The sequence below is a fragment of the Heterocephalus glaber genome, unplaced genomic scaffold (assembly GCF_053883595.1).
Source record: "Heterocephalus glaber isolate CG9 unplaced genomic scaffold, H.glaber_assembly_v1.0 deba00001688, whole genome shotgun sequence".
Taxonomy (NCBI): Eukaryota; Metazoa; Chordata; class Mammalia; order Rodentia; family Bathyergidae; genus Heterocephalus; species Heterocephalus glaber.
The window spans coordinates 5,720,312-5,735,959 of record NW_028258413.1 but is presented as its reverse complement, the minus strand read 5'-3'; the positions used below and the strand labels follow the sequence as shown (position 1 = coordinate 5,735,959).

Below are 15,648 nucleotides of genomic sequence, written 5' to 3'. Positions count from 1 at the left end.
TCCTCATTTTCTTTTGTGGCCACACTAACTTCACCATGCATAGGCAACTTGTACATTGTTAGAGTATATGGCTGGTATCATGAATGCATTTGCATCTTTGTAACCTTAGGGGCTCACTAGATCGGTTTCATAAGAAGCTACTCTTACTAATGTGAAACTATAATGTCTGAAGTTTAGGACATTTGTGGAGTAAGATCACAGATGAGAGAAAGGACAATTGGGACATTTCAACTAAAAACACCAGTTATAAAAATCAAATTGGGAATTCTTTTAAGAAGAGATTGTAGTCCCTATGGACATGTACACATGTCATGCAAACAATTCTCCACTCTTTAGGATTTTGCCTCTGAAGGAAGGCAATTCTATTAAGGAACAATAGGCAGATTCTAATTTTGGGCAGGGTTTTGTGTAAGCTTTTATATCCTTTAAAATATTTGTCATCAGCTTCTTCTATTTTTCAGTTGTGAACTAAAAATGAATTGTAGTTAAAATAGCCTGAAGGGATATTAATTAGATTTCCTCCTTAATCTTTTTAGAGAATGTCCTGCCAGCAATGAAGCATTTCACTGTTAATCAGAAAATCAGCTGCATAGGCTGGACTGGAGAAGAGATAAATTTCAAATCAATCAATTTTGCTCTTGTCAGCAGCTAAAGTGAAATATTGGTAGAGTTAGAGTATAAAGCTATTGCCCAAGAGGAAGACTATTCAATTCATCATGCATGTATTGAACTCTCACATACCAGTCAGGGTGAGAGATTGAGAATGCAAAGCTGAACAGGGGTGGGTTCTGAATTCAAGCTGCTTGGCTTTGTGTCCTGATTTTACCCATTAATGTGAGTACATTTTCTAACTCTCTTTATTCGGGTAAAGGCCATGTATCTGTCACAAAGAAATTCCAGAGCACAGTTGCTGAGGTCAGTTGGCCATTCATTTCTCTCCCTAATAATAGTCCTAATATGTGAGCCGATGGGCTCTATTTCACATGAGCCTTTGTGAACTCAACTTGTGTAGTGCATTTCCCAAACATAATGCCTTCCTCTGCTTGGTTGAAGCTGGCTTGTTTCCATTCTTCCTTCAAGTCCCAAGCACAGTATTACAAGGCCAAGACTTAGGAACGGAACACAATGCTTTGCTCACATCCTAGCTTCCCAAACCCAGTCATGTGGGCAGAGCTAGCTGCAAGGGAGTCTAGGATATGTAATTTTCTAACTGTCCAGCCATGTGTCCAATTTAAACTAGAAGTATCAGTTCTGTCGGCAAAAGGACAATGGTGGCTGTTGATCTTTGCAACCCTCCCGAAGCTTCTGTTTCTTTATCGGTACAGTGGAATCAGTCACAATATCTACCATATAGGGTTGTATAAGAATGAGAAATGGAAAGAAGGTTTGGGAGCAGTGTCTGGAACATGGTCAGTATTTAATAAATGTCAGCCATTATTTTTAAGATGAAAATGTTTAATCTTAGATATTTGAAATTCATCAGTGGAGAGAATTTCTTAACTAGTCAGTGTTATAAGAGCACATTAGGAAGAATAAATTGATTTTCTATGGTGGGAAGAATAGCAATGAAGGTAAGAGTCACAGATGGGGTAACATTTGAACTAGTCTTTAAAAATGCTTATTTTTAAAATTTAGAATTGTTTAAGGCTGAAAAATAACAGCTACATATTCCAGCAAAACAGTATGAGAAAGGCTTGGGTATGGAGAAGTAGAACTCGGCAGTATTTCTCTCACTGTGATCCTTAAACCTGCCACTTCAGAATCATCTGGATTCCAGCCACAACATATAAAATAAAATATTGCATGGTGTTCCTGGGACACTGTGTTTTAAAAAATCTGCCTCAGCATATTGTTATACATATCAGTCTAATTTGGAACATAGAGACTTGCTGATTGTAAGCAAATCAGGAAATGTCAGGTAATTTTTGTAAGACCAAAGGCATTGGATTTCATGTGGATTACAAAGAACTCTACTCAATCAAAAGTTCTCTAGTTAAACAACTATTAAAAGGTTTAAAAATAAATAAAATGGTATCATCTCTACCCGCTCAGTTCTTAAGTCAGGTGTGTGAATTTAAGAAACATAGGAGCCAGGAGCAGCTGCAATTATTACCCAGTGATGAACTGAACAGTTTGTGGCCTGTTCCACTGAAGTTGCATGCTTTTGCCAGCATGAGCCTGCTTCTGATCTTGTAGCTATTTTGATTGCTAAAAACTAATGTTTACCTTCAGTTACAATAGATGTGTGTTCCTAAAAATTGCCAGTAGCATATAAAAGCATATTTTTCTGAGTGCTAACACATGTAAAATGAGAAAAAAAATAACTGAACATATGTGAACACTACCTTAATTCTGCAGATTTATCCTAACAGAAGAACTAAGATTATATGTCATCTCTCACATTTGAGGTGATAATTGCCACTTTTCTTTAACCATGGACCTAAGAATATTTTCTGAATATGTACTTGGAAATAAAATGGAGTGAGTCCCATCAGCAAAACAATACATTCCTGTCAATGATAAAATTTAACTATCTGGGAAATGCACATATTACTATCACTTGAGTTTGTAAATTATATGTGTATGCCACCAAAAACTATAGAGAACAGTTTTATAACCCTGCAGCTACTGTGACATAGGTGAAGCTGTGTGCAAATGAACAACAGCAGATCCAGCTGCCTGACATGGCTTTGCAACACTAACTGAACATGCCGCTGTGCTGTGTGCCAACCCAGAAGCCACTGTGTGACCATAGTCAGCATATCCCAGAAGGTTTTCCTATCAACAAGGAATGTTTTTTTTTTGGTACCGGGGATTGAACTCGGAACCTTGTTCTTGCAAGGCAGGCAGCAGAACCAACAAGGAATTTTTTATAATGTTCTGGGCCTTTACTGTCTATGTTATTTCTTAAATACTAGATTCATTTGAGTTATGAAAGTAATTTCATTTGTATTTTAGGTGAAAGATAATACCTTTAACAAAGAAGAAAAACTATTCAGATCTTTAGAAAAAACTGTGAGGCAGTGTATGAAGAACATCTCATTCTGTCTTCAAGACATACAGGTAGGTGAGCCATGGCCTTCTCGGTGTTACTACAAGAATGCATTGCTTTCTATGTTATCACGGGAGTAAACGTGACTGTTTATTTATGTTATGTTGCGCACTGTAGCAAATTTGGACGGCTGCAGACAGCCAGTGAAAGGAGCCCGCAGAAGATGGGCTGTGCTCTTTAACCACTGCCCGCTCCACCCTCTCCCTCATCCAAGCTACTATATTCTGGGGCCTTCGCTCCAATACTTGTCATATGGGCATTAGCCTGTTTTCTTTATAACAGAGATGAGTTCATGAATACTAAGTTATACAGGAGGCAGAAATTGTGTTATGTGTTTGATTTTACTAGAACTTCACTTTCTAGTACCTAAAATCAGTATGTAAGAAACTAAACAGAACTACGAAGTAATATAAAGTACAAAAAGCAGACACTCTCACACAATTACACTAGAAGATAAATACATTCCCCAAAATGCCTAGTCCCTTAGATCGTTGTTCAGAACCCCTCAGAATCACTGATTTCAACGTGCCAGTTGGAGTACAGCACAATTATTTCAAGATTAATTATTTCAGGAGTTGGCGTCTCATGGCTCTTACAAGGGGTCACAGTGTCCTTAGAGATGTCTTGACAATGGTTATGACTATGGGATGTAGAAGTTGGTAGTGTTACACATAAATCAGCTAGTAAATGGCCCCCTTCCTTTTCTGGAAGTTTTTCTCTTTGAAGTAGATGTTGATAGAATGACACACCAGCAGGGGATTAAGGTGTCAAGCACACTGGTTTGGGGACCAGGTTCCAGGTTCTGTAAGGACAAACACCATTGTGTTCTTGTTCGTTATCTGGTGCAAAGCCTGTTTTATAACTGGGTCCGCCTGTCTCTTCCTCGAGTGCTGCCTTCTGTGAAACCAAAACCAAACCATAGTTGCGGCAGCCAGAGGACATGGGAGCCCTGTCCTGTGTTCCCCTTGGAGAGTGAACGCCTTTGGGAAATATTTACTGGCAAGTCTTGTGTTTTCACCAATTGAGTCAACAAAAATGTGAGCATATTCTCCTAAAAAGAGGGCTAAACTAACTAGAGAAAACTGATGATGAAATCAAGAGGACTGAAGTTGAAAATAAGCAGTCTGAAGGAATTGATTGGTAAACAGCGGCCAGTGAGGGAATCTAAGGTGGATTCCACATAACCAGGGACCTTAGACGGAATGCAAGGAGAAGCTGACCCGGGGAGGGAGGAAGTAGATTGTTAGGAATCACCTGGCCGCATGGCATATTCATGAAATGTGTTTTTAATCTTGTTTTTAATCCGTCACCGGAAGTGGAGTATTACAATGATCTAGTTCACATTTGGGGGCTTTAATAGCACCGACTCCAGAGCCTGCCCTTTTGTAACGATTCTGCTGGGTTTCAGGATGCCCTGCCCTTTGCTCTCCAGAGGGTGACAGAGCTGCGGGAGATGTCACAGCACCCGGACCAGGAGGAGCGGAGCTCGGCAGAGAACCCGCGGTTTGCCCCAGACCTCTGCCATGACTTTGTAAGTTAATTATACAGCTAAATGCAAATTAAATAATGGGGTTAAAAGTGGCTTTTCATTTATTCTTCTGCAGTTAGAAAATGAAAGCAAATACTAAAGTCAAAATTAGGAGATTTTTAGTAGGAGATTTTTTAAATTATTAAATATTTTTAGGTAGATTAGTGAGGATTTTGCTATAATTGAAATTTAAAGCAGCCCAAGACTGCTTCTGGGGTAGTAGTCAGTAGCTGTGCTCCTTTTAGAATCAAGATTTAGTTTAAGTCTGCGTAGAGATATTAAGGATTTGAGCTGGAAAGCTGTGGTTTTCTTAGAGGAGTCTGTCCCATAGGAGGGCAGGTCCTCTCTGCAGATAGCAGGGCTGTCAGCGCAATGCACACTGGGCCGCAAACCTACCTGCCGAGAAAGCACTTTTGCTGAAAGTCGCGTTATGTCTTCTTTTCCATGATAAAATACGTATTTTCTAAGAGTCATGCAAAATATAGCTTGGGAACCATAAAAACATGCTTGAATCAATAATACTTGGTTAGTAAAGTCATCTGGGTAACACTGATTTTAACTCAGCGCCTTGTGTTTTTATAGCTATAATTATTACATATTAGCTAAGTTTATATAGAGGACATCGTGGACTCCATCGTGTTGAAATTGACATCTTGTGTGGTGGCATTACCGGCATTTTGGGGTCAGATAAGTCTTCAGCAAGTGGCTTGTGTAGGAGGATGGTCACATTCTTAGTTCACCAGGCTGAGTCAAGTCCTTGTGACAACCAGTGAACCATGGCCACAGTCTCTCAACCCGGGAAGGAGCACTAGGAAATCACACAGAAAGAAGCATCTTGCTTCCCTGGCACTGGGAAATAGAAAGTCAGGAGTACATCTGAAGTAAGATGATAGATTCCCACTCATGGGTGGATGGGTGGATGACTGACGTTTTTACAATATGTGTTTAATGGGAGAAATGTGATTCATTATTTAATGTGTTTTCTGGGTTTAGTTACAGAGAGCACATGTTAGAAAAGACCTTACAGGTCTGCTCTTTAGGTTAATTCAAATTCATTAAGTCAATAAATATCTATTGAGTACATCTGAGCACATACTGACTCTAATTTCCCCATAAGGTCAATGTTGAAGTTAACCATTGAATTTGATTCAGTTCTCATCCAGTTCTCTGGTTTGCGACCAGAACTATGGAACGAGTTAAGTTCGTGACCTGAGGTACCACTGTAGTGTGAAGAATCTCCCTCTGCAAATGCATTCCATGATTTAGCAGGAAGATGAAGGAGCCCTGCATAAAACCACAAGATAATTTATTAGGCCATTAAAATAAATATCAGAAACCTCAATATAAAAGTAACAATTTATATATAACATATATAACTCTTTTTAAAAAATGAAATGTTAAGACCAGGCATGGTGGCACCTGCCTGTAATCCTAGCACTTGGGAGGCTGAGGCAGGAGGATTTTCATAAGATTGAGGCCAGCCTGGGCTACACAGTGAGTTCAAGGCCAGCCTAAACTGTATAGCAAGACCCTGTCTCAAACAAACAGACAAGCAAACAAACAAAAACTATATTAAGAACCCAGAACCTGTCTAAAGGCAGAGCAATTGTTCTTATCTAACCATGAATGATACTTATATACACTTTTATGTAGGACAAAATATTAAAATAGAATCCCTTCTTATTTGTTCTAACCACAATTCCAGTGTTTAGGTGAATCAGTTCATGTCTATGAGTCACTGGAGACAGATTGATGGATGGATGGATAGATTAGATAGAAATTATATTATAGTATATTTCCTGTAGAATCCAGTCAAGTCACAAACACAAAAATTTATATCAGCTGCAGTAAATAGATTCTTTGCTTAGGAGACTCATTAAACAATGTGCAGGTTTGTATTGATTATTTCATATACTAGACATCAAATCCAATGTGGGTTGGCTGTTGCTGGCGCCAGCAAGAGCAGGTCTCCTCTCTTCTCGATTTCCCATGAGTTGGACAGTTAGCAGGGCCATGGAAGTTAGTTAATAGAGGCTGCTGCTGAGGTGCCAACTTCCTGAATCATCTCAGAGGGGCCGCAGAAAAGCCCCCTTCCACCTTACTGTCACCCAGCCACATGATACAAGCAGAGGTGGTGGTGAGGGAAGGCAGTCAGCAAGCATGAGGCACTAGTGCATCTCAGAGTGAAGTGGGAGGGAAGAGAAATAGAAGAAATTAAATCTAAGGTGCCTGGTGCCAACATGGGCTTGGGTGTTCAAGCAAAATTTATTTCAGTCCTTCAGACCTAAAAATGTCTCGATTTAAGATCCAGATCCAGCCTCCATTTAACCCTTCAGGGTATTTAAAGAGGAAGTTATAACTCTGGTTATTTCTGTCACAGGAGTAAAAGAGCTACATTCAAAGCTCACTGTCTGTATAGGGGATGCAGTTCCATTGCTAAAGATAAGCCCTTCCAGCCGTCAGGGACTTGGGGTTGGGGTGGGAGGAGTGGGCTCAGGTCTCCCCACCACCGACTGTGTCCCCTTGGCCGCTGGCAGATGGGGAGTGACATGGTGGAGCATTCACAGTCTTGGGAGTCAAAGGCGGAGCTAGTCCTCCACCTTGTGGAGCTTAGTTTGGCTCCGGTTTAGAAAGCAGGGAAAGGGCAGTGCCAGTCCAGGCGTTAGCAGTGGAAAGACAGGTGGAGTTAGGTTTTGAGAGAGAGGCTTTCACGTGTATTTTCCTCTTCCTGTTGCTCTTCGGGTTCAGTAGGAGCCTCTGGTCCCTGCACAGGCTTAGCTAATCCAGAGGCGGTCAGATTCATCCCTGCTTCTTTGCTCCCCTGGAGCGGACAGGTGGCCTTGGGCAGCCTGCACGTGCTCCTAGCTGGCCGTCCCTGTAATGGGCCCGTGTCTTCTCTCGGCAGGCGGCTCAGCTCCAGAGACGCGTCCTGAACCCGCTGTCCGCTCTGCTGTCCTTATTCCCAGGACCACAGAAGCTTATCCAGAAGCGCTACGACAAACTGCTGGATTACAACAGCTACCTGCAGCGGTCCGAGAGAGCAGAGTCGGACCTGGCCAAAAAGGAGTACGAGGCCCTCAATGCCCAGCTCGTGGAGGAGCTGCAGGCCTTCAACCAGGCGGCTCGCACCATTCTGATTAACGGCCTGTGCAGCTTTGGCGGCCTCCTCAGGGACCTGATGCTCGCGGCCCAGCAGGGCTACGCCACCATCCTGCCAGTGAGCACATGGCCCCGGCCACGTGGCCAGGTGTCCTGGGGAGCACAGCACGCGGGGGCAGGCCTGGGCACAGGGTGCATGGTGCAGCCTGTGTGGGTGTGGTTTCAGGAGAGCAGCCAGCTGGTCCTCCGCTCTGGGACCCCACTTTGCGTTATGGAACTTTTAAAGATGCCTTCACTTTCTGTTTTAAATTAGCTAGAAATCTCTCACATTGCAGTCTATAAAACAGGAGCGAAGAGATTCTTTGTTTTTGAGAAATCGCTAATGTACTGTAGTGGAAAGCACTCCAGAGAAGTGTAGCTATATTAAGATGATTTCATTCTATACTTTATGTGTGCTGTATGTAATTAAACTTTTTGTCTTGAAATACTGTAGCTATACATTCACAGGCAGTTGTAAGAAGTAACACAGAGCCCCTGGATACCTTTCAGTTTTCCCAGCAGTAACATGTTGCAGAAAGAAGAAACAAACAAATGAAAGGAACAAATATTCTTTTCAATGAGCAAAGAGAAACTAGCATATAAGTGAAACAAATTAACATATACCTTAAAATATTTTTGAAACAGTTTCTTTGCAGTATACTTCAAATCTGGGATTGTGATGCCTCCTGGTTTGCTTTTGTTACCCAGGATTGCTTTTATTCTAGGTCTCTTCTGGTTCCACACGACTTTTGAGATTCTTTTCTCTACATCTGTGAGAAATGCTGTATTTTGATGAGGATTGCATTAAATCTGTATATCAGTTCTGCAAGTATAGCCATTTTGATTATATTTGTTCTGCCTGTCTTTCCATTTTTTCATGTGGCCTTTGATTTCCTTTTTCAGAATGATGTAATTTTCATTGTAGAGGTCCACCACTTCCTTGGTTACATTGATTCCTAAGTATTTAATTTTTCTTGATGCTATTGTGAATAGCACTGTATTCCTAATTTCTTTCTCATTGAGTTCATTAGTAGTGTGTAGGAACACTGTTGGTTTTTGTGTGTTGACTTTGTATCCTGCTACACTGCTAAATTTGGTTATTAATTCTAGGAGTCTTTTGGTGTAAAGTTTTGAGTCTTATAAGTCAAGGATTATGTCTTCTGCAAATAAAGATACTTTGACTTCCTCCTTTTCAAACATATCCCTTTTATTTCTTTCTCTTGCCTGATTGCTCTGGTTAATGTTTCAAGGACTGTGATGAAGGAATGGTGATAGTGGACATCTTTGTCATGTTACTGATTTTAGAGGGAAAGATTTCAGTTTTCCCCAATTAAAATGATAGTGCCAGTAGTTTGGTAATAAATGGCTTTTATCAGATTGAGATAAGGTCCTTCTATACCTATTTTCAGGGTATTTATCACGAATGGATGTTGAATTTTGTGAAAGGCTTTCTCTGTATTGAGTTGATCCTGTGATGTTTGTTCCTGCTTCTTTTTGTGTGATAGATTACATATATTCATTTGCATATGTTGAACCATCCTTGCATCCCTGGGATGAAGCCTACTTGGTCATGGTGTGTGACCTTTGTGATGTTTTGCTGCATTGTTTGCCTGTATCTTGTGACGATTTTTGCATCTGTATTTATCATGGAGATTGGCTTGTAGTTCTCTTTATTTGGTTGGATCCTTGTCTGGTTTGGGGATCATTGTAATGTTAGCTTCCAAGTATGATTTTTGGAGTGCTACTTCACTCTTGATTTTCCTAAAGAGTTTGAGAAGTATTGGTATTAGATCTTCCCTGAAGTTCTTGTAGAATTTGGCAGTGAATCAGTCCATCAGATCCTGGGCTTTTCTTAGTTCTATTAAGAAAGGGGTTTTCCTCCTGCTTCAATTTCATTGCCAATAATTACATTATTTAAGATAATCAAGTCATCTTGGTTTATTTTTGGTAATTCATATATATCTAGGAATCTCTCCCTTTCTTCCAGTATATTTGTTTGTTTTTGCAAATGTATCTTCAGAATCCTGCTTTCAATTATTTTGATCATGTACCCAGTAGTGGGATTGCTGGATTATGTGGTAGATTTTTTTCTAATGTACCATAGAACCCAAAGCTCTGTAGTTTTTTTAAGGGTAGGAAAAATTTATTGAGAGAAAGAGAGCTTCTGTCTAAGAGAGACAGAATGGGGACCAGAAAGTGGGTTGCCCACCCACCCCATTTTTTAAGGATGTTTTATACAGCAAAGCCATGTGGTGAGGTGGGTATAAAGCGAGACAAAACTATAAGACTCAATGGAAATTTACAAGGTGGGCACGAGGTGGGGCCATACCATGACCAACCAATAAGATTACAAGTACAGTCACCCAGATAATATTGATTAAATGGGGGTCAGATGGGGGAGCAAATCACATAGCAAGCATATAAGGAATTTTCCATTTAGAATATCAATTAACCAGTGCTATCTATCTCTAGGGGAAGTAGTACTTCTTTTCCTTTTTATAATGCTAATCAGTGAATGTGCCTCAATTGTCCTCCGTGTTGGCTTCTCATTGTGTTGGTTCCTGGAGAGCTGGCGCCTTAAGAGAGGCCCTGTTAACTTCCTACAAGATATCTAATTAACTCACCTATCTGCAGTATTCCCCGCTCTAAGGAGGACCCCTATCTTCTATGAGGGGGCAAAGGGCAAAGACCATTCTGGCTACTTCCAGCTGAAGAGGGTTGGAGTTGTGATCAGCAGTCAGAGTTACTCTCCAGAGGGTCTATTTAAAGGCCTTTGATAGGTGCCAGGCATTGTCACCTTGGGTAGCCTTATAGCTCTGAGTCTGGAGGAGACAAAACCAAAGAAACAGTGAAGAATACATGGACCAAATACTAAGGTCAGCAGGACTGCTACGAATATAGCCAACAAAGGTTTCCACTGGGAGGAACTAGTAATAGCCTCCCACAAAGAGGATAAGGAGAAGGTCCAGGGGACTTCAGAATCCAACACAGAAGTTGTATTGTGTAGTTTAGCAGTTATGAGCTGTTTACAAGGTCGATCTGTTGAATCCTGGTAAAAGAAGGCTAGCACATTTGTCATTGGTTCCATTTGTATAACTGCTTGGAATTGGCAGCCTCTAGGCAAGAATAAACAAAACTTTTAAGAAATTAGAGCATGTATAGTCTAAGCATGAGCACACTAGAATGGAAGGGCAGGTTGGGGGAAAGTTACATTTAGGTACTGTAATAGTGATTGTAACCATTGATAGAGGTTATGTATAAGTCTGATACTTTGTCATAAGTTTCTCTAGTTTTAGCTGTAAGAAGATAAGAGACAATTTGATGAACAAATCTCACTAAGAAATTTAAAACTCTAGCTGAGCTCTTACAGATTTTACCATAGTTTTTTCGTAATGATCTGTAACTGTGGTCAGCTCCTGGTAGAGCTGGAAACTGCCAGAAGGGGTCAGTGACTGGAGCCCCTTTTTATATCTAGCTTTATTACTATGGCATTATTTTATACCTCTTGTGGTTATTCTTTTCTGCTGGGTGTTTAAGGCCAAGTTGAAGTGAGACTTGTGTCATAATCAGTATGAAGCTCTTACTATCTATCAAGGTCAGTTAAGTCTTCTCAGGCATTACTTTGGAACCATGCATAGTGTCTCAGCTCCTCTGTCAGTGTCAGCTGTCAGGATGGATCATGGCCTTGCTTGACCATGTTGCTTTCAGTGAAAGCATGGGAGATTTTTTTCCTCTTTGTGACCCTCCTTTGACACACTGTACATTTGTCCTCTGGTGCCCACCAATCTCCCTGCTCAGGAGGGTGAGTGACTTACCAAAGATGTAGGATTTTGTAGAAAAGGCTCCCTCATGTCCTGGATTCTTTGAGCTTGAGGGCCCAGGCCCAAAATATTGGCTGTCCTCATAGCCCAGTTACCTTTCTAATTTTGGTCTCTAAACTTTAGTTGTTGAACACCCAGAAGAGAAGATCAGTGACGTAAGTATCTCAGTAGGAGCAGTGAGCTTAACTATTATAATGGTTAAGACATCAAGAACTTTTGAAGTATAAAGCACAGTTAGAGGGCTGTTATTTCTTACCAACCATGGTTGTTTTAGTAGTTGAATCCCTGCAGAATGTTAACAGACAACAGTTATATATTACAGAGAAACTTAAGATCAAGAGCTACACATGGTATTTTAGCATGACAATCATGATGACATTTTCTTTGTAATACATGTCCATCTTAGTACAGAATAGTCTTTTCCTCAAACACCTCCATCTGATCACAAGACATTAAATGACATAAAGAAAATTCTTATTTGTGATCCCTTAGTAGGACGCCATCTAAAGACAGCACACATATTGACCTATAAATGTGCCTCAGGAGTTCATAATGTCTAGCCTCTAATTTTAGTGTGTGACATTATTTCAACTGTTTGGCAACTGAACATCCCTAAGTGTGGTGACACGTACACATCACGTGAGTTGTTAAGAAAACTATTATTGGATTGGTTTTCTCATGCTGGCTTGACATGTACCTCTTATCACAAGGAGCTGGAGTGCAAGAGAAAGGCAGATACCTGAGTCAAAAAAGATCATTACTGTAAATAATATCCCAGAAGACTTGTACACCCGGAAGGCAAGAATGAAATATAATGAGTATCAGTTACATGAAACCCTTTGTCCCTTAATTTTGTTTTGTTTTGGGGGTTTTTTTTGGTGCCGGGTCCTTGCGCTTGCGCAGCAGGTGGTGAAACCACTGAGCTAAATGCCTAGCCCCTCTTAATTTTGTTTTGTACCAAGAGCATTTTAAATAAAACCTTGTTTTCCCACAGAAAATTTAGACCATGACCAATGTATACATATCACAATGATATGTTTAGCAATGTATTTCCTACAAGGCTATGGAAATTATTGGGGTCCCCTTTGTGAGCAAAGGCTGGAATAAATTATTTTCCAGGCAGCTGCTCCTTTATTTACCAAGGGGGATCCTGTCCAGTAGTTTTCCTAAGCCCAAGAGTCTTTATTATTATCGTAACAAATTTTTGAGAGCCAGATCATAACAACACATTTATTTTTTGTTTGTTTGTTGTTTTGTTTTTTGGTACCGGGGATCAAACTCGGGTCCTTGCACTTGCGCGGCAGGTGGCGAAACCACTGAGCTAAATCCCTGGCCCATTAACACATTATTTTTGACCAGTGAAAGATTCCCAAGTTATACATAGACAACAATATGTACTGTATTTGTAAAACAAGTTTATCTGGATCATCTGGCAACCTGGGGGAACCATGTCTTTAATTACATTTATCTGTAAGCCAACTTAAGTTAACAGGCTAACATCTTAAAAAATCCAAAATGCCAAAAGAAAAAAGCTCAAATACAACAGCTGTATGTGTTGTAACAAATTGAACAGACAGACAGACATACACATAAGACAACTTGTTTATAAACCAGAGTGCACTCAGATGTATTTGGCCAAGTTGAATTATAATAACTTTTATAATTTTTAGGTTTATAACTATAAACAAGACTAGTCATAACTTCATAGATCAATTAACAGAGATCTCTTGTAATAAGAATCAAAAGGAATAAAAATCTTCTACACTTAAGAAAGGAAAGACCATTTTAAGATGGACCCTAAACTGACAGTTTATCTGACTGGAATACCCAACTACAGTCTTCTCACTGTTGCTTTGATAACCATAGTTGTTCGATAGCCACGTGTAATTGTTCCCCCTAAAAGAGACAAACTGTTAAAGGTAATTTTAATTATCTCCAGTGGGGGTCCACTCAGGCCAGGTTTGCATGTAGAAGAGACGAGGTGACACTCTTTGGAGCGAAATATGAATTCCAAGCAGTGAGGGACGAAGGCCTGCCAAGGCTCCAACCTGCTGTGCTGCAGATGTCTACCTACGACAGTTTCTCCCATTTTGAAAGGAAACAAAAAGAAGGCATCCCCGTCTATCTCTCTTGTTCTGTGCCCAATCTAAGGTGTCTCTTAGCCTTTATCTTGTCCAGTGCCAGTGGCGGCTGACTAGAGGTGCAAGGAACAGGCCAGAGCCAGGTTAGCTGTTCTTACCATTCTCTGATTTTGCCTGAGGGCTGAAAGACAGATAAATCTGAACTAAAACTTTTACATTTATCTTTTGAGAGTTTCAGGATTAAACCTAGACCAGTTTTCTATATGGCCCAGTGAAAAATGAAGGTCAGCTTTACTCTGGGAGGATTCCAGGGAGGGGAGACTCACCATTCTGGAAGCTTTGTCTTGAAATCCAGCAGCCACAGAAGAGGGAAGTGCTTTGAATCAAACTGCATTATTTCTTAGGAGCAGGGCAGTGGAGATGGGACAGAAGAGTGCCTTTAAGTATGGCACAAGAACTAAATCTTAACCATCTCTGGTGTAGAAGGACAAGTAAGATCAGGAGCTTTTCCGTGGATCTGTGATCCTTAGCAAAACATGTCTCCAGAGACGAAAGCTATGACTGACTCCAACTGCATTGCCAAGCAGAAGAATCAAACCAATAAGCAAAGAACCCGAATGGCTGCTTTTTTGCCTCTTGAAAGAGAATGAAAGTGTTCTAACTATATAGGGCTTACCCTTTTAATGAATTACTCTAAATCTGTAATATCTAATTTATGATTGAAATACCCTACAGGCTGTTGAGCAGCTCCCTGATGTTGTAGAAACACTCCCAAAGCCATGTCTCATCTTTTATTAACACACAAACGGAAATGGTGTCCTGTAGTTAGGCACTTAGAAGTGCTTGTTTGAACTTCTAGAGAGCAGTCTGGGAATGAGGTCCCCAGGTGTCTGTCTCTTGGGTTTTTCTATAAGCTAATAGAGGGGTCATGCGATCTCACTATGTCCTGCTATCTGAAGGCCACAAAAGCCTGTGTAATTTCCAGGAATCTCCTTAGCTGTTTTAGAGTCATGGGCTATGGAAAGGAAAGAATTGGTTTAATTCTTTCTTCCCCCAGTCTTTGGGTTCCCTTAGATATAATAAGGCCTAAATATTTTATCTCCAGGCTGCAAAGTTGTGCCTTAGATCTAGAAACATTATAACCCCTGTCTGTTAGAAAATTCACCAGAGCAGATATCTGGGCTAGAAAGCTCTTCTGAGGGGGCACATAACAGCATACCATCTACATATTGTAAGTCTGTGACTTGGGAAAAACTATAGTATTTCCTTTTAGCAAATCAGGATGTAGGGATGTCCTATTTTTCCTGATAAATAGTTGACAGTTTAAAATAATTGAAGGACTTAGTTCTCATGTTTCTTAGACCTTCAAGAATACATGCCTGAAAATGTCTTCTAGTTAATCTCCTATCTGATTGGCAGGCCAGTGGGGATCTTGTATAGGAATTCCTTGTGTTCTAGTAGAAACTAGTTGTTCCCCTGCCTGCCTGTCTTTTTGAGCCTCCAAAATTAAAATATCTGTCTCTGTATGTAGTAGCAGCTTATAATACTACTTATTTCTCATTAGAAATCAATGTTTGATTTAAGAGCAACATTACATCTTTCTAATCTAGTCCATAGGTCTGAGTAAGTCCTCTAAAGACCTCAATGTACATATCAGGGTCATCTGAAAACTTTTAAGTCTCATTTGATCTGTCTAAGATTACTGAGAGAAAAAGACACATGAACACAGGTAGTCCCATATTTGCCATTTACTTCCTGCAAGAGATATTGTCTTTGAGGGACCTCAGCAACTTAGCTAAGGATGGATATAGCCTCATGGAGATTGATTATAGCTGGCCTAGAAATTCCACCCTCAGCCCTTGGTGGTTAGGGTGAGGAGTAGCCTTAGGCTTAGAGGTACTGATTGCCTTAAGGGTGAGGTGTCTCCCATTTTTCTATGGCCCACATTTATATTTGAACACAAGCAAGAATTACTTCTTAATGTAAAGAAAATCTCAACATAAGATTATTTTGACCATTTTCTCTCTT

General features: G+C 40.4%; 1 protein-coding gene across 4 annotated transcripts in view; it reads left to right on the top strand.

Annotated features, from left to right (window-relative positions):
• The window catches only part of Arhgef38 (Rho guanine nucleotide exchange factor 38), a 126,861-nt gene that overhangs the window by 99,278 nt on the left and 11,935 nt on the right, over window positions 1-15,648 (top strand). For 3 of the 4 annotated variants that reach the window (XM_087198778.1, XM_087198776.1, XM_004866252.3), the window contains exons 8-10: window positions 2,959-3,063; window positions 4,461-4,583; window positions 7,486-7,797. In XM_087198778.1, coding sequence (XP_087054904.1) covers window positions 2,959-3,063; window positions 4,461-4,583; window positions 7,486-7,797 — 540 coding nt within the window. The remainder of the gene's footprint in view (window positions 1-2,958; window positions 3,064-4,460; window positions 4,584-7,485; window positions 7,798-15,648) is intronic. The other variant, XM_087198777.1, reaches the window with a different exon arrangement.